This window comes from Eptesicus fuscus, chromosome 15, assembly GCF_027574615.1.
Source record: "Eptesicus fuscus isolate TK198812 chromosome 15, DD_ASM_mEF_20220401, whole genome shotgun sequence".
In the NCBI taxonomy this organism is placed as follows: Eukaryota; Metazoa; Chordata; class Mammalia; order Chiroptera; family Vespertilionidae; genus Eptesicus; species Eptesicus fuscus.
Window position 1 is genome coordinate 17,960,403 of NC_072487.1, and position 23,336 is coordinate 17,983,738.

Here is a 23,336-nt window from a genome sequence, read left to right on the forward strand (position 1 = left end):
TGCTTCACCATCCCGCCACGGTCCTACTCTCGTTGGGGCCCATTGGGGCCAGCAGCGCCTCCACTGCTGCCTGCTGCCAGCACAGTGTCGCCGACGCCCACCATGTTCTGCACCGCCCCCTGGTGGTCAGCGCACATCATAGCGAGCGGTCGAACTCCTATTCAAACTTTCGGTCGAGGGGACAATTTGCATATTAGGCTTTTATTATATAGGATTTTGTAAAGCCAATAACCTCTCCTAGTTTATATAACCATCCTGAATTTGTGTTTTTGGAGGGTAAATCTGATTTTTACAAAATAAAATACAGATGTAAGTGAGCTACAGCTCTGTTTTGTTGGACTGATCAAATGTAAGACTGTGTCAGCCTCATCTAGTAGCAGAATGGCTTTTTGGAGCAGTTAACATCTTGTTGAATTCTCTCCTGGTCTCTCAGGCTAGTTTGAAGTCTGTCCACCAGGACATGCTTGTACATGCTTTATAAACGTTTTTGTTGAGTGTTAGCTGTATTCTGTCAAGGTGCTTTCTTGCAAAACGCTTTGAAGAGTATGCAGGGATGCTATCTCTGGATAAATCAATGTTTCCAATTTTTCTCATGGTGCTTTTTTTTCTTTTATGCCATGTTAACTTGAAGATATATTCAAAAACATTTTGTTTTGCCTTTAGAAAAAAAATTGTGATTAACCTAGTATGAATGGTGTTCAATGTGGATTTTTCATATCACTTTTAAGCTTTTAAAATATAAACATGCCTGGACCCCCACACCAAACCTATTGAATCAGAATCTCTTGATGTACAGAATCCCTCCACCTGATTCTGACGCATATTCGTGGCTATGAGTCTCTAGGTCCTTGATCAGTATTCTCTCAAGTCTGCTTGGTCCACAGAACAGCAGCATCAGCATCACCTGGGAACTTGTGAGAACTCCGGGTTCTCACCCCCATCTCAGACTTTTAAACGAAGCTCTGGGGTGGGGTTCTGCAGGCTAACAAGTCTGGCAGATGATTCAGTGCCCCTGGAAGAGAATCACTTCTTCCATCAAAGGTCTCCTCAGCACCAACATTTCACGAGTCCTTATCCTGGTTGCAGAAAGCTTCCGGGACATTTGCTGTTTACCAATCAACATCCTATCCTTCTCTATCCACTTCTGTGGTATTAAGCTTTCTACTTTAATCGTCTCATTGTTTAACATGTGTCTTCTGCTATAAACCTCCTCCAGTGCTTTGTGGATGAGGCAGAGTGTTAATGGAAAACGTTGAATTTAAAAAGCCTTTTTTTTCCCCCTGTCGTATTATGTTTTTTACTCTTTGTCAGTTTTCTAATGGTTAGCAACTGTGAAATTATTAACCTTGTTGATGGTTAAGAAGCTAAAAGAAGGCTGCCTGCAGGTTTGGTTCTGGCATGGCCATGATGCTGGAGACAGATAGTTCACGTTTAGCGTGGGGTAGTTGGAGAGATGGCCACCATCCTCTCTTGCTATGCTCATTAGCGTCACTCCTAGAACACAGCTCTGGTAGAACGGCTCCTTTAAGTCCCGTGCAACGTGTGCTCTTCAGACAGGATGGGGAATCAGCTCTCTCCCTTCCCTCGAAGGAAACCTCTTTCTTGGCGCCCAAATGGTTTCCAGAGCTATCAAAAAAATAATACCGTTTGCAGACACTTTTCATGGCTGAAAAGAGCAGCTTGGCGAGGAAAAGGAGTGCCGTGCAGACCGAGGGAGAAATGTTTTGCAGCTGGCCATTGCACATAAACGCTAACCGGACGCCCTTTCAGTTGTGTAACGCTCCGTGATGCCTCACAGTGGAAGAGCCACTCACCAGAAACGAAGGGTGCCTCGCACAGGCCTGTGTACTTGTAAACCAGCGCTTCTCTGTGGGCTGCAAACAGCAACGTGCAGGACATTGTACTGCAAACATCAAGGAAATCTTGCCGTGGTGAAGGGTTGGTGGGCCGCCTGCTGCTCATTAGAGATCCTGTCTGGCTCTTTTCCTGCAGAGTGAGTGGTAGATTGCTGACACCTGTTTTCCCATCCAGCCCGAGGATGTGAAGTGTGCGTTAGGAATGCCTGAAAGTGCTTCCTTGTGTCCCAGTCTGTGAGCTTGGTGTTGCTTGGAGCGGAGGGGGTGGGGGTTCAGTGTCGGGAGGGGAGATGAGAAAAATAAGTGGTGAGAAACTGCCATATAAACAGAACTGAGATTTTCAGCCTCATTTAATGGCTTCTGATTGTGCTCTTAATTTGTTTTCCATGTGGCGTTGATAAACTTGGGCACCTATTATAGAGCAAAGTATAAGAAGATGTCTCTTCTATATGAGAAGACCTCCAATATTTCTGAAATAACCCGAGTATGAAGTGGAGACTGTGAGAACATTAGAAACAGGATGTAAATAGCCCACACAACCAAATTTATCAACCTTATTAAGTTATTTTAAAATAAATTTGGCCTTCAATGTGTTGATGGTTTGATCAGTTTCTTTACATAATTCTGAACATGCATTTGCTCTTCCCATCCTTACTGACATACGCTGCTTTCAGTCACAGATACAGAGTGCTTGCTATATGCAATACATTACGCTGAGTATGAGGGATTAAGAAGAAGCACAGGACAAAACGCCCACCCCAAATTTTTCAAGTGCTGGCAATCTACTGGAGAGAAATGACACACATCAGAAGTAGCATAATCCTGCAGCATATCTGATGAGCACAGAAATGGTCCATATTTCCAGTGGGGGTGGAGAAGGAAGAGAACTCAGAGTTAATTGGGTGGATCAAGGAGGATGTGGCCCTTGTTCTGATATTAAAGGATGAGGAGAATTCACTAAGAGTGAAAGAATGAGGTTTGTGTTTGATGCGCTTTCCCTGCATCAACAGGCTGTGTGGAATTAAAGGGTTGTTTTCTTTTCTTAAGTAGTGGCAACATTTCCCCCCTGACTCATTGGTGGGACTTGGCCAGGTCTCCTTCTGAACACTGGCCTCCGTTTGTGAACTGTGGATGAATGGGGTTAGGCTTGGGTCATGGCCTTGGACCAGAGTGAAATTAACTGGCTCATAATGTGATTGAACTAATGACCTTGGCCTCATTACCACTATGTTTTAACCAGATGAGTCAATCAAACATTGCAGAAAGGGTATCTTTTAGAAAGAGATCTGGATAGTAGTAAACATAGGAGTGAAATCAAAGCCAGGTTCTTTCCTCATGTAATGTCCAGGTGTTTATCTCTTTATCCTGGAGCTTATATTCTTGTTGCTGCATCTAGTAAAATATGGTGGTCAAAATGAAAGAACACCCGATTCTCCTGGATTAGTGTATTTGACATACAACGCAATGTGTTGTCACTTTCCTTGTGCAGCGTCGGGCTGTTTTTGCAGAACACAATATTTTTGAGCAACAATATTATTTTCAATACTAGATATGTAGTGTCCCATAAATATATTGATGATGCCTTTCTCTTCTTTAAAGTCTGAACAGCCCAGTCCTGCCAGTTCCAGCTCCAGCTCCAGCTCCAGCTTCACGCCGTCCCAGACGAGGCAACAAGGTATCAGCATCTCCCAGGCAAACAAGAGACATTTTTCTCATAAAACATCTTAATGAGTTGATTTATGGCCTATTTTCTACTGTTTTATTATTTGAATGATAACTTGGCTTTTATGTAGTCGTATTTATTTCCCCTAGGAATGCACTTGAGTATTGTTCTGATGTATGAGGCCAGCCTCCAGAAATTCCCCTTTCTCCAGTCCCTGCCATCAGAGTCCCATTTTACAAAAGGATTATAGACACAGCCCATTCCAGGGAGTTCCCAGCGGAAATGCGATAGCAAAAGCTGGACTTGAAGGCTTTGACATAGAGAAAGCGCTTTTTACTCTCCCTCCTGGACATCTTTCATTTTACCTGTTTATTTTTCTACAGATTAATAAACCTTTTTCTTTGGCAAGTACTAATTTGTTGAGTAACACACACACACACACACACACACACACACACACGGTGTCCCCCAAAATATATACACACTATGTCTATAAATTCTATTACATTTTGAAAATGAAATGTATTTAAATAAACACTGCCTTTACAATTATTCAAAGTGTGTATACATTTTTGGGACACCCTACGTATAGTTTTGCTATTCAAACTCAGAAATTTAAATGTTAAGACATTTTTAAAAGAAGTTTAAAACAGAACATTACATACATTTTTCACTTTTGTGTGTGGGGTCCTTTTTTAAAAAAAAATTTAAACATGAAAAGGGAAGTCATATCGAGGAATCATTTGTTTTTAAGCATCGTGTTGTACATTGCCTTTTCCATTGACCACACTGAATTCCTGATGGCCTTGTATGTTTTGAAAGGGATTAAATTGTTGTATGTGTTTGGGCTAAGGCTAAGCTTCCAGGAAAAAGTAAAAGACACTGGTCACTGGGCCTATTCAGACTTCTTGTTCCACTGACTTCCAAAGGTGTAAGCCCAGCACAAAAGCAGAGAACTTTGGGCTTTGAAGAATGTGAGATTGTGGAGTCAGGACTTATTTTAGAACTGAGTTAGTGGTAGCTCAGATATTTGTATTTGATTAGGCTTTAGGACTTGCCTAATCCAGAATGGAAGTGCCTCTCTTTACAATCTCTTCAGTTAAGATTAAAAGTATCTATCGTGTGTTCATTACATGTAGGGTAGTAAAGTGAAAATAAGCCACACTAATGAGTTTTTCTGTGGGTTTCTCCTCCTCCTCCTCCTCCTCCTTCTTCTTTGGTTTTGGTTTTGTTCTATTCTAGAATAAAATGAGTTATGACTTGATTTTTTTTTCTTCAGTCTAATACTAGATACTTTCTTGAATTTTCTGGGCACCTGATTTATTACATAGTTTTATTTATGTAAATATATGCTGGTATTTTGCCAGGAATTTCTTTAAAAGTTAGATTAAAAATTGGCTGCACAAAATTGTTGTAACTAGACCTTGTGTCCAAGATCAATATGAAGATCAGAGATAGGACATTACACCCTGGAATTGAAATACTTTATAATCTGAACTTGACTGAAATGCTTGCTTGACCTGAAATTGACCTTGAAATAAAAGGAACAGCTAAACCTTAATAGATCAAAAACTACCACACAAAGGCAGCATTGCCAAGAACAAGTTACAACCACAGTGATTTATTAGTCTCAACTTTTCAATACATGGATTAACCTAACAAAACATTCAATTTACTAATAGATCTTTCTATTTCTTTTTAGGGGGATTTTTTTTTTGGGGGGGGAAGGAAAATGCATAGAAAAACATTCCTAGGAAATAGAGTTTTTCTAGTGAACATGTAGGGCATCTATTATGAAAACAGTAGTGTTTTGGCAGGGGTTTCATTCCAGAAACTACTAAATTTGTCTTGTAAATTGTACAAATATATGTGATGATGGTTCTTTTTGACCAGTGTTCAGTGCTGGTGTGTTTAATATGGCTAAGTGTGTTTGAAGTAGTATGTTTGATTGCCTGTGGTTCTCTATCTTTACTCAGGTCCTTTAAGGTCTATAATGAAAGATCTGCATTCCGACGACAATGAGGAGGAATCAGATGAGGCAGAGGATAATGACAATGACTCCGAAATGGAGAGACCTGTAAATAGAGGAGGCAGCCGAAGTCGCAGGTGAGTGTCTTGAAAGGAAACAGGTTTCCTGCAATAGAATCAGAGCTTTTTACTACACCGACTAGTGAAACCACAGCCAAGGTGTGAAACACCAAAACAGTGGCAATAAATGGTCACGTTTGTTTTAACTTGGGGCACTTTGGCATGCTTGCACTCACCTCTACAGGGAACCGTTTATCCCTTTTATCAGAAGGGAGAGGTTTTTCCTTTAAAAATTTTATAGGGAAAATATCCTATTAGATGTCCTTTTAAATATATATATATATATATGTGTGTGTGTGTGTGTGTGTGTGTGTGTGTGTATATATATATATATATATACATATATATATATATATATATATATATTTCAGAGAGGAAGAGAAAGGGAGAGAGAGATGGACACATCAATGATGGGAGAGAATCATTGATTGGCTGCCTCCTGCATGCCTCCACTGGTGATCGAGGCAGCAACCAGGGCATGTGCCCGACCTGGAATTGCACTGTGACCTCCTGGTTCATAGGTCAACACTCAACCACTGAGCCACACAGGCCAGGCTAGAAGTCCTTGTTCTTGAAAGTATATGCCAAGGTGGCAGGCCTGATTGCTGAACTAAACTCTGTTTTCATTTGAAGAGTTTGTATAGATCCATTGCTGTAGGTAGTCTCAGAATTTGAGGAAATGTGTTTGCCGTTTGTAGTTAGAAATACATAATTGGTGTCAGTGAATTATGTGTGTGACCTAATTAAAATGAGGATCACCTGTATGTTTTCCAGGAAATAAATTCCTTTTAAGTGTGCTGACAATTAGGTTCCTTAAGTAGCTTTAATGCTGTGAGGTATAATTCCACATTATAAGATGGTAATTCATGTCACTTATAATTAATAGTCAGCTTGAAATTGCCTTGAGGATTTTATTTCTTTATCATGAGGAAAACAAATAGGCATACTTACTTTAATGTGTTTTGAGTAGAAAAAAAATGAATGTACTTGAACTTAAAATCCAATTACATTTTTAATATATTGCAGTAAATCTTTCCCCATTATTCATTACGATTTAGAAGGCTCTAAAATTGCTGAAAGTAATGTGATCTGAGCCCAAACCGGACAGACCATGTTTCCCAAATGGTAATTTCTGAGTGTCCTTTTAGAAGAGGCTCCTCAGCGTGTATTCTTATCAGAGCCCTCAATACTTCTTTCCCTACCTTTTCTCCCAAATTCACCTGTCTGTATTCATTTTATTTTTAGATATATTTTTATTGATTTCAGAGAGGAAGAGAGAGGGAGAGATAGAAACATCAACGATGAGAATCATTGATTGGCTGCCTCATGCACGCCCCTTACTGAAGATCGAACCCACAACCCAGCATGTGCCCTTGACCAGAATTAAACCCTTCAGTCGGCAGGCCAACACTCTAATCACTGAGCCATACCATCTAGGGCTGTGTTCATTTTAAACAGGAGAAAACAAGGAACCGTATGCCCATAGCCTTATATCATTTCCCTTCAGAAGTCTTTAATTTGACACGAAGGACAACTGCTAGGGCAAAAAGACCTAAAAATGGACTGGAACTTGGAGGTGAGGAGAGTATAACAATCAAAATCCTGACCACTGGCTGCTCTCAGTTTTAGCTGATGAAAAATGCTTGGCCTATTTAGACAATTACCCAAGTTATTGTTATTGAGAAGATCTTGATACTCTGATTAGCTGTTGCCCACCCGCTTGGCGTCCCATCCCCTGAGTCAGTGTGGGTCAGATCAGACACGTTGGTGAGCTGTCCCATGCCAGGCACATGGCTGGAGGCTCTCTTCCTTTCTCCCTGCCCGACACGTGCCGTTAGCTCAGCAGCGCCAGTGTAACATTTGATCTTCACTGCACTTGTGAAGTCTCAACTGCATAATCAGTTTAACTACTCAGCCTTCCACTTCAGTCAAGGAGCATTTTAAAGCAGCGCTTCAACTGAACACTTCATTAGTGTAATTTAGTTAAGAAAAACAAGTTCTATTCGTTTTTGCTAAAAGGGTGTCCCAGTATCCTTTTCATTTCCTATCTTGTATCTTGTCTATCTGAATATATTATAGAGCTAGAATGTGATTGCCTATTCAGAGGGAGAGGAAAACCATCCAGATTTCTAAAGCGTTTTGTGTTTCTGAGAAGAATATTACATTAGGTTACTGCATCACGGAAGAGAGGGAGCAAACACAGAAGGGCATTTCTGAAGGAGGACATGCAGTCAGCAGAGTAGAATAAAGAAATGTCTCCTGCTTTGGCTAGAAGAGAATTTCGTTGTGTTCTGAAAAGAAAAAAATAGGGAAGTGGGTGATACTTTTATCGTCTTTAGTTGTTGAAAGATACCATTGTATTTTTCTAAAGCATAATTCTACATTATCAGATGGCAATTCATATCACTTATAATTCCCCATTCTATATACTACTCTAGTATATTCCCAATGAATTGTTTCAGTGGTCAGACCTAAGGACACAGTAGAAATGAGTGGCCGTGGTTCTAGCATGAGAAGCTTCACACATCCCATCCTCAGATGTCTCCTGAGCTGTCAGTCATGCAAGGCTATTGTCCACATTCTTTTTAGCAGTTGCTTCCACCCCTGAAATCTGTATTTTAGCTATATTTGTAAAATTTTCACCTGTAGCAAAGAGGCAGAGGGTAAGGGGACTAAAAGGTAGTAACTTACAAACTGTGTAATTTAGTTGACCTTCTGCAAGCTTGGATGACATGCTTGATGGTAGTAGGTGGGTGGGGCTGGAGCAGGGAGATAAATAAATAAATGAGGCTGCTAAATTTAGTGGCTGAGCTTTGGGTTACATTGCTTGGGTTTGAGTCCTAAAGGAACCACTTTTACTTCTGTGACCCTAGGTGAGTGACCTGGTCTCTCCTAGTCTCAGTTTTCTCATCTGTGAAATAGGGATCATTACATGAAAAATAGCAGGTTAACACACAACACAGTTCCAGATACAAAATAAGCATCGATACGGGTAGCGGTTGTAGAAATTAAAGCACGTTTTCAAGGCACAGAGTGGTTACATACTTCACTCTCTGCACTGTTTCCATAGATTTTCGTCTGTAATGATGCATGTGTCTTCTCTGTTTCTTTTCAGAGTCAGCTTGAGCGATGGCAGCGATAGCGAAAGCAGTTCTGCTTCTTCGCCCCTACATCACGAACCCCCGCCACCCTTATTGAAAACCAACAACAACCAGGTAAATCGCTGGGTTTGCACTGTTCAAGACCAACGTGACCATTTTCCAAAGCACACAAAACTTTTTACCCCTTCATTGTGAACAAAGTTCCTCTTGATCTCAAATAAATGATAATGTACAACCTTAGAAATAAACACGCAGTTAGGGTTTCTGTAAACTTCTGTTGTCATGAAAAGCATGTTCCATTCAATGGATTAATTAGATTCAAGAAGGAAAGGAGTGGTGACAAAAATGTTGCCCATTTACTCTTGATTTCTATATACTCTTGATTTCTATGTATTTTCCCCCCTTAACAGTAAGAAAGCGACTTAATGAATTAGGAAGCTAGGACCTGTGGGACTAACATAAAGCCTGGTTCTTTTACTGTTTGACAGTAATTTACAGGTGGGAAATTAACTGCGGATCCTTGGTTTTCTCCTCTGTACATGGGGATGTTAATACCTACCTTGCTGCTTATTAGGAGGATGAAAAATAATACATGTGAAGAGCACGAGGTAGTACCCATAGCTACGTGGCACTCAGCTTGATGGCAGAGTTTGTTGCTCTAGGTGCTCTGCATCTCTGTGCTTATCCAGGAAAAGAGGACATCACTTGGGAGTGTAGGGGATTGTTAATAAAGTACACAGTAAATAATGGTCATTATCCTTGTTACAATCGAGCTAAAGGAAAGCTTATTAATTTGATAGTTTACTCAGAATATAGCTGTTTGGATGAGGTCTAGGCAGGACTTTTGAAAGCCACGATGAAGAGCTTTTCTTAAGTGATTAGGATTGGGATATTTTAAGTGCTTACTAATATAAACTACTTTCAAACAATCATGAATATTGTAAAAGCCTCATTGTGCATTGAGCTGATAACTCTCATTACCGAAGCTTATCCTTGTCTCTTTGTTTAGATTCTCAGTGACCTCTCCAATAATTGCTTAATTCAAGTTACTGTATGAATATTATTAATTTGAAAATGAAAGAGTTGCATTTTCCTGAGATTATTCTGTTTCACAGGTGTCCTACCATTTTAAATGGCCTTGCCCTTGAATTTGGATTTCTGTTTTGTTAGAAAAATGTCATTTTCTAGCTAAAGGCTTTTTTTTTTAACTTTTGTGTGAAGCATAAGCAAAGATCTCCTAAAATGTAAAATTCCTCATTTATAATGTTTCTCTACATCTTAAAGCCCTCATGATTAAGTAGGAATAATATCAGTGATCTTTACCTCACCAACTGCTGTTTCTTTGTGTCCGCCGTATGAGTGCAAGCCCTACCTCATCATCTGTTACAGACTGGCCAACAGGAGTTAGCGCGTTCTTATTTGTATCCTAACTCCCTATAGTTCACGCATTTCCCCATCTCCAGTGCCAGCCATGCCCAGGGCTCAGCCAGCTTTTGCCTCTGACTTGGCTGCCCAGCACCACAAGTATAGCCTTCATCACCAACCAGTTGGCTAACTGGATAACTTGGAATTCTTTTGTAAATTTGTAAATTTGTGCTTCAGCATGAGCTGACAAAACAGTAGAATTTGAACCCTGAATGTATTTTTATATGCAGTTTAACCTTACTTAGCTCCCATGTGTGGTGGAGTAGACTTAGGCTGCCTCACAGGCAGCGGAGGCAGTGCCAGGAGCGAAGAGCATTCAGGTTGCTTTCCTGCCCTCAGGAGGCCCTTCAGCATCAGGGTTAAGTCTGTGCTTGCTAAGTAAGTGCAGCTCCAACAAGCCCCTCTCTTGCCTTTCACACCTAATAGCTGCCCATACACCCTACCTGGATGGGCAGCCTTGAGCCTGAGCCTGGCTTCAGGGAAAAGTCTGAATTCTTCATCAGACTCCTGCTTTTTTTTTTTTTTTTTTTTTGCAACCTGTCTAGCAAAACAAGAACAAAAATGAATAGAATCATTTATCTAGAGAGGGTAAAAATTACTTTATCCGATTAAACAGCATACCACTGGCTCCTTGGCATATGTTTATTCAACAAATGTAGCTTCACACATGTGAATCATCAATCTGTCAGGAATACTCAGTTATATGTCACTTTCTCCATGGGCTTATAAGCATAATAAGAAAGTCCATATGCTTTCACTTTTCGCTAGTCAGGGCTAGAAAATACACATACCACAAGAGCGCTTCCCTCCTTGGAGCTATCTCTTGGAGCTGAGAGCAAGAAAAGCTTTTTAAAACTCCGTGTAATATTGTTTCTTAACCCCTCAAATCACCTGCAGTGGGCCAGGTGTGATGCTATCCCTTTAAATCAGTGTTCTAGAACTCCCTAAAAACTTTCTAGTCTTCTTACTCGTCTTCCTTAATTCCTCAGGCCTCAGAAGTGAAAGAGTAAACAGTTCTTAAAAATCTAAAACTCTGTAAATTTCACCTGGAATGTCTTTTCAGCCCTATATTTGAGTGTGGTGGAGTGATTAACTGAGGTTTCACATCAAATAAAATAAACAGAAACGTACTGGGAAGGCCTGACTGAAATAGGAAGACTCAGTTTCCTTCTTTCATGCCCCTTCGCTGTTCTCTGCACATTGATAATGACCTCTCGGGTTTCTGTTAATTACCAGGCAACCCTGAGTTTTCCTTACCTTTCCTCAAAATCTCCCAGGGCCGAAGGAAGAAGGAAAGTGCTAATTGACTCAAACATTTTCCAACTATTGGGGGGGGGGGGGGGGGAAAGTGGACAGAGAGACAGCCACATGTCAACAAAGCAAGTAATTAACCCGAGTATTGTGAGGAGCAACTAGAGATCATTAACATGAATGCCCCATCAGCAGAGAATCCATCTGCTGAATAATTGAGTTGTCAATCCTCAGAAAGGGATACAGAAAAAATAATAATCCTGAAATTTTAATTCTCAAACTGTATCCTCAGATTAAGGATAGAAGTGCAACTGACCAGAGTTCTATTTTCAGACACGGCCCTGTGTGTAAATATGACGCTCTGGGAAGTCTGGACGGCTGTTTCCCTCAGCACAACGTCATAGGGAATCATAGCGAATGCTGTGCTGTTCGAACCGGAGATGGTTTCGTGTGTATGTGTGTGGTTTCGTTTGTTTGCTTTTTACTTCAACCTTCCTGATGTGAATTTCAAGCAAAATCAAAATTCCAGATCCTTTTTGGCTGAAAGCACGGATGGGCAGGAGGAGAGAGGGGCCTTGAAGGAAGGAAGTGATCCATGGGACCTGAGTTAATATTCAGAATATCATAAATCACCTACGCGCCTGCAAGGCACGCTGAATGAAATTAAAGAGTCTATCCAGTTAAACTGGTTTGAAATAAGCCCGTGGAAGACAAGGTGCTGTACTTTTATATTCTGGAGTCATTTCCTCAAAGATAAGAAATGATCATAAATAAAACAATTGTCTACGGCATGGCTCAGCTCTCCCCGAATGGGGTTTTGACAAAGCTGTTTATTTTGGAGCAGGGAGAGATCAAAGGAGGAAGATTAACAGAGGCCTCCCTGGGCAGCCACTCCGTAACTTGAGGCGGATCACTGACACCCGGAGCTTTTGTTCCTGCCACTGCAGCTTCGGAAGAAAGAAACTAGGATTTCAATGTAGTTTGGCCTTCTGTGCTGTCGCACTTACGGAATGTGCAGGGTGGGACGTAGGGGACTCATACTGTCCTGTGTGTTTTCTGCTTTGAAGAGGAGGTGGTAGAACTCTCTAAGCCTAGTGAGCAAAGTTCCATTGCAGATACAGAGTTTCTCAGTCCCTTTGACCCCTGGGTGCTGTAAGTTGGGGATGGAAGGGGAGTGGGCAGCGTGGGATATGGGAACAAAATTTAGTTTTAAAATGCACAAGGCAGACAGGTAGGCAGGCACTGTTTCTTTCTCTTGCCTGAAGTCGGCTTTGCCCAGCCCTGTATCTGAGTTGGCGAGGAGTGCCATCTACTGACCTACTTACTCCTAGGTCTCTGAGCATGAGTTTTCCCGTGAGGTCTCATTTCCAACAACAATAGAGAGAAGGAAATTCTGAATGTAGTGGAGTGTTTGGTTTCCTTTACAGTGGACCATGTTTAAAAAAAAAAAAAAAAGAAAAAAAATAGATCCCTGTGCTTCTGCTACTAAGGAATTTCCTTGAATTTGCCAACAGGACTGTATTTTAAGTTAGCCTAGTCATCTGCTTATCTTAATGTTAAAAACGAATGAAGGTAATTCTTAGGAAAGACTCTGCTAGAAAGAGGCTCACTTCTTACCCATGCATTATTCTAAATTCAAAGGAAATATATACCCTTCTAGAAGTATTTGGTCTTTCCTAGAATGTCATGGTCCTATCCTCAAAAGCTGAAATGTTTAGTCGTATAAAATTTTACAGCTGAATGGGTATCTGGACATTATCTTGCTCACCTCTCTCATTTCATCTCATTTCTTTCTTTCTTTTTTTTTTTTTTTTTGAGGCCCCAAAATGTTAAATGAAAGGGCTAGGACCTAAAGTTGGGTTTCTGAGCCCAATCAGGGCTCTTTCCATTACAAATTAAAAGTGGACTTATTTTAACCAATTTTCTTTGTGTTATAGAATATGAAAGACCTTTGAATGGAACTATGGGGAGTGTGTGTATGTGTGTGTGTGTGTGTGTGTGTGTGTGTAAGCACAGAATGGATAAAGAGCAACAGAAATATGAAATTTCTTAAATATGCTTTATTTGGTATTTTCCTCCTTAATATTAGTTTTATATTATAACAACTCACTTGATAATGAGGTCATAATGAAAAAGACAAATTACTTTGCTTTTTATGTTTATACTAGAGACCCGGTGCACAAGATTTGTGCACTTGAGGGGGTGTCCCTCAGCCCAGCCTGCATCCTCTCACAGTCCAGGAGCCCTCGGGGGATGTCCGACTGCTGGCTTAGGCCCAGCAGTCGGACTTCCTTAGTGCTCCTGTAGAGGTGGGAGAGGCTCCCGCTGCTGCGCTCGCCAGCCATGAGCCCAGCTGCTGGCTGAGCGGTGCTCCCCCTATGGGAGTGCACTCACCACCACGGGGCAACTCCTGTGTTGAACATCTGCCCCCTGATGGTCAGTGTGCATTATAGCGACCAGTCTTTCCACCATTCGGCCAATTTGCATATTAGGCTTTTATTATATAGGATGCATTTGTTAACATTCAACAATAAATTCAGTGATTTTTAAGCCATTTTAAGCAAGAGCCATTTAAAAACATTTTCTTCATAATCATCAATTTTGCAGATTCTAAGAAAACTGTATTTATTAAATAATATTTTGGTTTTTCTTAATTGGAAACCTAGCTTTCCAGGGAAGCTTATGAACAGTATGCAAAACTACTGTTCATAGTGTAAGCTGTAATTGATTCATATGAAAGGAGAGGCACCTGGTATTTTATCATGGGTAAAGACATCATTTTTTGAAACACAGAAGATAGTCCTGACTTTGTATTTCTTGAGTTAGAGGATCCCAAGTTGGAAACATGCCAGTGTCACTGATGACCTTCTTTATTTCCAAAGCTGCATCAAGTTAGTGAATATGAGTAATTTAAAAAAAAAATCCTCACTCAAGAGTATGTTTAGTTAAAGAGAGAGAGAGACATCTATCAGTTGTCTGCCTCCCATACATGCCCTGACCAGGGATCGAACCCACACCCTGGTATATGCCCTGACTGGGAATTGAAACTTCAACCTTTTGGTGTATGGGACAATGCTCCAACCAACTGAGCCCCCAGCCAAGGCAATATGAGTAATATTTAGAATATGAAAGTCAGGTACTAAAAAGGGCATTTGAAATTTTGTTTTATCATCTCTAACGTACGGAGCACTGGTAGGTAGTCATGCTGAAGCTGCAGAATGAGTAAGAAAAAATCCTTGCCCGAGGGAACTATAATCCAGTAGGACTCAGCTGCTGTACATGTGTGTGTGTTGTCACAAAGCAGCGGCCTTGGAAGCTTAGATCAATTTCCTTATTGTCAGCTTAAAAAAAAAAAAATCTCTATTGCCCTGACTCAGCATTTTAGATGTAAATAATTCATTTTCCAAGAAAAAGTAATATTAGAAGAGAAGAAAAAAATGTATAGAGGAGAAATGCTATTTGGAAAATGTTGTTATCCTGTGACATTTCATCCATAAGTGCCTTTGTTCCGGTGGCTGGTTAACTAAGAAGTACTTGAAATCAAATTTAACAGTGTTCTCTTGGATCCCTAGATTCTTGAAGTGAAAAGTCCAATAAAGCAAAGCAAATCAGATAAGCAAATAAAGAATGGCGAATGTGACAAGGTAGGTTTCCAGTGCGTTCTCCGAGTGCCACAGCACTGGCACGTCCTGTTTCTTTGTGTTTCCCTGGATCTTCCCTGCTGGTTCGCCTCTCATTGTCTTCATCAGAAGTGCCCGAGGGTAGTTCACGTTTTAAAAAATTTTATTTTTAAGCATATTTCAATTATTTTTTAACTTAAATTTTTTATTGTGGACACTATTTCCCACCTCCACCCAGCCCCTCCTCCCCCTTGAGAGTGGCTTCTTTCCAAATCTTCCTGCTATCTCCAGTGTTAAGATTGGCCTTGTGCTACCATTTGCCCTGATGCCTACATTGCCCGGGGATTTCAGGCCCATTGGACTGGGAGGTAGGAGACTTGCGGTGGAGGTAGAAGGTGAAGGAAGCTCAGACGTAGGTGAGGAGGACCTCTGAGCCTCGTGCAGTGTGCAGTGTGCTTTCCCCAAGTGCACATCACACATCTGAAATCTGACTGCAAGACCTGCTCGGGCTGGTCTCCCATTGTGGGCAGGGTCCTAACGTGCTCTGCAGGGTCAAGGCAGGCCTGGCTGATGCTTCCCAGACCTCTCCTCACCTCCACTGCAAATGGTGGTAGGAACACCCAATGCAGCTATGCTAACAGAGACGCCTGGGTCTGAGCATCTGGAAGGAGAGGTCGCCTCTGCTTTTCCAGGGAGCTCTGGACAATCCAAATGCTCATTTGGATAGTGATCTATATTTTTCATAGACATTCTTCTGCGCTTTCACTTGCTATTCACTAGCAGTGTTGGATATGTTAGATAACCGGGCAGGCTTTTTTATATTTTTAATTTAAGAATTTGCCCTGACATAATTGGTAACGTGCATGGGTCCTTCCATGTTCAAACTTAGACTTTTTCTCTTAGTTAAGAAGCTTCTAAGATAGAAGATTTTTTTTAAAAATGAAAGTGGACTGATAACTCGCAATTTATCGCCGAGTTCCCCTTCTCTCTGTATACTGTGAATACAGGCAGTCCTTGGGTTATGTCGACTCAACATACATCATTTCGTGGTTATGTCACCATCTCCCATTTATTTATTAAAAAAAAGAAAGTTCCGTCATTTCGACGTATGTACACATGTGCTTTATGTTTTTTATTATTTACTTACCACAAGTAAAGGTCAGGAATTGTTATCTTTCTTTTAATTTTTTTTTTTTACTGTGTCACTTCATTACTGCTGTGTATGTGCTCCATGTGAGTGACGTAGGTGCTTATGTAGGTGGGTTCCGACTTACAGTGAAACTCACGTTTCATCGCGCTGTAGGAACGGATCTCCGACGTAACCCGAGTACCTACTGTAGGTGAAGATATTCACTGAATCTCATTGAGAGAATACAAGTGCAAGAATTGCTCCTTTTAAAACAGATGGTTTGAAAACAATAATAGTTGGCCAAGAAAGACTTGGTCTGCAAAGGCCTTGGGCACGGAGTCCATACAGCCTGGGTGGGGGTGGAATGGGAACCTCCAGTCGCTGCTTGTCTGTTCTTACTGATCTACTCTCTTCTTTTTGAACTGCTTCCTAACATGCGTGTTTCTTGGGGATGCTCTTCTCTTTCAGGCATACCTAGATGAGCTGGTAGAGCTTCACAGAAGGTTAATGACGTTGAGGGAAAGACACATTCTGCAGCAGGTGAGAACTGCTCTTTAGCGCAACCCTTTCCAGAAGCCTCAAGGCCCGGTTTGCCCTGGGTCATTGCGATGGCATCTGGAGGCCACGCCAGCCCCACACTCTCAGAACCGGGCCGATGCCACCTGCAGAAGTACAGTTGACCCTTGAGCAACACCCGTTTGAATTGCACCGCTTCACTTACATGGGGATATTTTTCAATGAATATACAGTCAGCCCTTCTGATCCACCAGCTGTAGATCAAAGACAGCATTTTCCATCTGCAGTTGGGAATCTGCATATGCGGAGGGCTGATTGGATGCAGGGTTCTACACCATTTTATATGTGGGACTTGAGCATCTGAGGATTTGGGTGTCCACAGGGAGTCCTGGATCCAAATTCCTGCAAGATACTAAGGGACTGGTTAAGCTTTGGGGGAGACACATGTTATATGTGGATATTCAACTGTGTGGAACGCGGGGCGGGGGGTACCCCTGGCCCCTGCACTGTTCAAGGGTCAACTGTATTTTGGGAGGGCACTCACTTCTGAGGCCACCTGGATGTCTGCTTTGGAGCTTTGCAGTGATGATCTCCCCTCCCTGGTGCTGTGGGCAGTGAAGACCGGGCACATGTAGAGGGGCTGTTGCTGGCATGCACTGACCCCGCAGCAGGCTGATGCTGTGCTGTGGGCTAAGGGAGAGGAGAGTAGGGATGCAGAAACCTGTGGGGCCAGGCTTCTGGTTTCATGGGAAAACAGTGATAAGAACTTCACTCAAGTGTTGTAAACATTTGTGATTCAATTTAGTAACCTTTTGCCAATGCTGTTCTAAGGAAAATAAATACTTCCCTCATTTCTCTTATCTTGTACAACATACATTCTATTATTATGAACTCAACTGTGGGATACTTGTAGAGTGAGGAAACTTCTATTAGTACAATTTGATGTGTTGAGAAGATAAAAAGGGTGGTTTTCGGTTTTCATGCAGTTACGTGTGTCCCTTGCATGAACAGTGGCTATTGATAAAATATTTTTTCTTTAACACCCAAAGAGAAAGTTGTGTTCTGAATTCCAGGGTGGGTTTTAGATTATTTCAGTGTTCAATTTTTTTTTTCTTACCACTTTCAAATGACTTGAAGTTAGTACTTAATCTACCCCAGCTGTGTGTGTTGGTGTGTTTTTTTTTTAAAACGTCAAATGGCTGATGGTAACATTTATATTCTGTGTACATTTTTGCTTAAATCTATAAATACTCTCAGACTTGCCAAGTTCCCTGATTGGTCTGATAAGCTTTTAACCTTTCTAGAGTTTCAGATTTGAACAAAAGACTACAGATCCTAGGATTCTTAATTGGGTATAAGTTGCATTTCCATTTAAGTGAGTATGGGTAAGGGAGCAGGAGTTCAATGGCTTACCCTGAGACTTTGCTAATATTTTTCTTCAGCTCTTTTCTATGGAACCGACAATTGTTCAGCCTGCCGTTTACCAGTTATTTGGGACTAATTGACTGAATGGTGATGGTAACTCTATTAGCTGATTTCCCTGTCCCTTCCCAAATGCCAGCTCTGAACCACTGCACAGCAGTTGTCCAATAAAGTTATTAATGTGCCAGCGACGCCCCAATAGTGGGTCCCTCGGGAGAGTGAGACAGATCTTGGACAGGGCTGGGACACCTTTACAAAGGAAGCCCAGCCGTGCGTCGAGGATACTAGGCCGTTGGGCACAGTCTTACCTTGGGGTGTCATTGGCCTTCCCAATTTCACATTGTCCTTTATTTTGACCTTTGAAAGAATTCTGAGGGAAGATGGCTTATGTGAGACTTCCCTCGAAGTGGATTGTTTTAGTGTTCTGGAGAGAGAGAGAGAGTGATCTCTATGAATTTTTAACCTGGCAAAAAGGCACTCAGGGGCGCACAGCGTTTCACCCTAATTGCATTCCCAGGCTGCTTGAAAGCTCGCCGTCTTTGGCCTTTTGCCTTGTAGTGCAGCTGAGGCTTGTGATTATGATACCATGATGCATGTCCTGTCACGGTTTACTGCTTAATTAATTCCTATTGTGAAACCGAGTGCATGGAGGACTAAGCTACTCTCCACCTTGAGAGCTGCTCACGCTGTGGAATGTGTTCCAAAGGCGACGTGTTCTCCGCCACGCGGACCGGATGCCTGCGACCATTTCCAATGCGCCCAGATAGCATCCTACGTCTTTCCTACTAAATGCATCGAATCCCCTCTGTCACTTTTGTTTGGCTCACAGACGGTGATTAATGTCATTGTCTTAGTCTGGGGGCAAGCAGTGCTGGTGCCCAACAGCTGGTTTAATGAACAGAAAGCCGTGCATCTAGAGGGCTCTGTTCTTAAGCCACTTTCCCGTGAGGTACAAGACCAGTACAGCGGGTCCGGTGAAACCCAGAGATGTCAGTGACAGCACTGACTAATAATTGGGTTCTTCCTTAAACCACATGCTCGACATTTATTTGGAAACGGAGATTGAGCACTTCTGAACTCCTCAGCAGTTCAGCTCTGAGCCTGGATGTGCGTCCTACGTGGCAGGAATAAAGCTCCGAGGAAAACCAGGGCTTCCTTAGAAGACAGTTCAGCAATTTAGATAACAGCTAGTATACTTTTAGAAATAACTTCATGGGTATGGGAATGAGCGGGGTAGCGAGTGTTCCCTCTAACAACATGGAGAGCCCTCGCTGAGAAAGTTCTGCTGGAAAGGATTCCTTTCCCTCCCGGGAAACCGCCTGCCATGCTTCAGGATCCCCTGCAGATTGGAGGCTGGTGGCCTGCCTCTTAGTGACACAAGATAGGGCGCACGTTGTCCCGGGGCAAAGACAGCGTTCCGCAGCCCATAGCCACGTCGTTCTGCAGGAAGACCTGGCTTATCCCAGCCCGGACCCCACGCGAGGCAGATGCAGTTAAAGCCAAGTCTGTTTACTTCTTCCCACTCATTCAAGAGGCTGTTCTGGGTAGAAAGAACCTTGGTTTTTAAAAAAATAGAATCAGACTAAACATAATGCTTCTACCTTTTTATAATGAAAAACCAGGGTAGGGGGAAAGGAGTCACCGATTTAACAAGTGGATCTTCCCTGTTTTAAAAAAACAACAAAACAAAAACCAGCCAGTGTGGTACCCCCTAAAGACTGACATGGCAGGAAATAATCCATCACCAGTGTTTTCACAACAACCATCATCTGAAGAAAGAGTTAAGCAGTTTACATACGCATCCACTTCCCACGCGTACCCCGTGCCCTGGCCTGCTTTCTTATCTGCGGTCACTCTCTCTCTTTATTATTATTACTTGGAGAGACGTTTATTATTGTGGCGTGATGCAGGACACTGACACCAAGGTGGGGCCACCTGCACCAGCAGAGCAGGGGATTCCGATGGAAAGGCAGAGTGGTACCCTTCGGGGACTACCAGGGTGTTGTTAGGCTTGTGGATTGTGTCATTGGAGTAACGTGGGTAGATGCTGTGTCTCTGATGTTCTATCAGGATTTCAGGAAAGGAGCCCACAGTTATTTTTGGCTTATGAAGTCTTTACTTAATTGAGGATGTGGGTACGTGCTCTAATAATTCAGATCATTAATGCCATTCCCTTTGGCAAATAGTTCCGCCACTCCAACTGCCGCCACTCCTTCTGCTTTTAGGCCATCTCTGCATCTGCCTTGATGTATTCTTATAGGCGCCCATAAAAATGTGGGCTCCTTTAGTGAGAGTGATCAGTTCCCCTTCATATCTTTGTGTGTTTAGGGCTGCAGGCGGGTGGAACATGCTGGTTCTGGAGGATGTAGAGGGACGGTGATGGGAGCCCTGGAAACTTACGAGATATTACAATTCCTGTGAGATTACTAAGCTGAATTTCTAGTGGGCAAATGTGTTTAGTTGCTTTAAAATCAAGTGAATTTTTCTAAAAGGTATTTTTCTCTGTTTTCTATTTATGAAGTAATTAGTAAACAACTATATTGAGTCACAGAGAAATATTTTCTTTTAAAAAAAATTTTTTAATTGATTTTGGAGAGAGGGAGGAAGAGAGAGAGGGAGAGAGAAACATCGATCGGCTGCCTCCTGCAAGCCCCCTACTGGGGATCAAGCCCACAACCGGGGCATGTGCCCTGACTTGGAATCGAACCAGCGACCTCTGGGTGCATGGAAGGATACTCAACCAACTGGGCCACTCCAGCCAGGGGAAAGTTATTTTCTTAAAATTAGCTTTTTAGGGCACCTGTCATTTTCAAGGGACTTCCGTACCCCTTCCTTTCAGTTTGTCATTCAGCTAATTTCCTTCACTTTCCATTCTCCCTGCTTTCTTCTCTTCCCCTGCTTCCCCTGCAAAGTTTTCTTATAAGTATTTTTTAGAAATCTAAGTATGTGTTCTCTGAGTTTTAGCTTCTGGCATTTTCCCCGCCTCGTTTGTTTCAGTGCTAATGGGATAGCTAACAGTCAATGAGAGGAATAGGAAAAACAACACTGGGTCTGGTGATTCATGTGCCATGTAGTTACTTCCAGATAATTAAGGATAAGTTTATATTTATATGGTAGTCGTAATCATGCTGCCCTGGTCTGTGTAGCAATTTACACTTCATACAGAAGCTTCACTTACCATATCTCATTTGATCCTCTGCACAACCCTGTATGGTGGTAGGTCAGCTGGCATTGTCCTCATTTTACAGGTGAGGAAACCGAGGCTCAGAGGTGATAATGCCCCATCCAATGCCATTCAAGTAGTGAGCGGAGCCAGAACTCGATATGTCAGAGTCAGGACTCTCCATTCTGAATGCTTTGTTGCTTACTTACTGGGCTGCTAGTTGGGGAGATGAGTCGCACTCTGGAATAATTGTCATTTGCCTCCATTGTATCCATTGAAAGGCAACTTGTCTCTATGGAAGTTTACACATTTTCACTAACTCTATAGTATTTCTACACAATGGAGCATAGTGGATAATCTGCTCGGGAAAGTACTCTTAAACCAATTGATGTTAAATATATACTAAGTATTTGATTGCCTTGAAAGGTGTGTGCGTGGACATAGCTGGGTGTGTGTCTATGTTTGTTTATAGATGTGTATGTGTGTGACTTATCCAAAGTTCTATAACTATTTTTAAAATGATGGGGGTTTTTTTGGATCTTGTAGTGTAATAATAAGATTTTGCTTGATAAATTCTTATGTGAATATAGTAGTTTAAGCATAATTGGGAATACCCCTTTTAATAATCTCTTGATGCATGTAATAGAACCCTGGGTCCAGTGGTTTAAGCAAGTAAGGCTCCCTGTCCCCCTCAACCCCATAATAACAGCCCTGGAAGTAAGTAATTTATGGTCAATGTGGTGGCTTAAAAGATGCCACTGAGGATACGGGCTCCTTGCCATCCTGCTCAGACATCCTTCACATCCTGCATTCATCCTCTTGAGGGAACAGAGCCACTACACTTCCAGGATTGCATCTTCATTCCAGACAGGCAGAGGGCAGAGGCCATACCCTTTACTAAAAATTTCCTGAAAGCCCAGTGATTTCTGAACAATATTTAAATAGCAGTATCTACCAAGAGCCTGTGTGTGTGTGTGTGTGTGGGGGGGGTGTCGGTGGGGAGAGCAGGTGTTGTAGCTGGGTGTGTCGCCACTCCCAGAAAATCAAGCTTCTGTAAGTAAAGAAGAAGGGAATCGGTAGGCAGTTTGCTGTGTATGTCATGGGTTTGCAATGGGAGTAACTTGTTTTATTATTAATCCAATAGTTATATCTGTAAAAATAGTTTCAGAGCTTGAATAAGGCAATCACAGCCAGGTCTGGAGTTGTGTAGCAATTGGAGGAGGCTCGATAGGTCTTTCTGAAAGTTGGAGCCAATGCAATAAGAAATGAGGTGTAACTATTCCAAACGGGAGACAAAGGCATTCTTTCTTTCTCTCGTTAATACTCACCCCCTCCCCAAATTCAAGTGAATCAACGAGCATGACTATAAGTAATAAATATAGACTTTTATTCATTTTTGTTGAAATTTAACAAATTGTACAGCCATGTGAATCTTAACCAACCAACAAAACAGTTCCAGAAGGCTCTCGTAAGCCTCCTTCCAGTCACTCCATACCCCTGATCTTCAGGGGGAAGAATTGTAGATGACTTAAATTTTTTTCTTTGTGGGTTCTTGTATTATTTTTTTTTAAAGTTCAGCAGTAATGTAATCAGAAACAAAAATGTTCATTGTATATATGCGTGTATGGTTTTTATTTTATTTTTTATTGATTTTAGAAAGAGAGGAGGAGAGAGAGAGAGGGAGTGAGAGAGAAACATCTATCGGTTGCCTTCCGAACAAGGATCAAACCCACAACCTGGGTGTGTGCGCTGACCAAAAATAGAACCCTAGACCTTTTGGTGTTCTCAGTTGCTCCAACAACTGAGCCACACTGGCCAAGGCTGTATACTTTTTTAAATAAGAAGGAGTTTTTTTTATTTCTAGGCTGGAATTTCCATTCATCTAGTAGTACAGTCACTGTCCATTGAATCAGTTACTGATTTTTAAAGGGGTTTTTAAATTCTATCTCCCCCTCACAACCCACTCCTATTCCCACCCCTACAGTAAAATAGTCTGCTGATTACTTGAAAGTATGAATCAGTTTAAAGGATATGAATGATGAGAACAGGTAATCTGCTCTCAGAATTTCAAAGGTTTAATATTCCTTTGGCTTACAAATTGG

The 23,336-nt window shown here is 41.8% G+C and overlaps 1 protein-coding gene across 3 annotated transcripts in view; it reads left to right on the forward strand.

Annotated features, from left to right (window-relative positions):
• Positions 1-23,336, forward strand: part of MLLT3 (MLLT3 super elongation complex subunit) — a 264,020-nt gene that overhangs the window by 236,062 nt on the left and 4,622 nt on the right. For all 3 annotated transcript variants that reach the window (XM_054727310.1, XM_008145039.3, XM_008145040.3), the window contains exons 6-10: positions 3,456-3,531; positions 5,496-5,625; positions 8,723-8,822; positions 14,957-15,028; positions 16,602-16,673. In XM_054727310.1, coding sequence (XP_054583285.1) covers positions 3,456-3,531; positions 5,496-5,625; positions 8,723-8,822; positions 14,957-15,028; positions 16,602-16,673 — 450 coding nt within the window. The remainder of the gene's footprint in view (positions 1-3,455; positions 3,532-5,495; positions 5,626-8,722; positions 8,823-14,956; positions 15,029-16,601; positions 16,674-23,336) is intronic.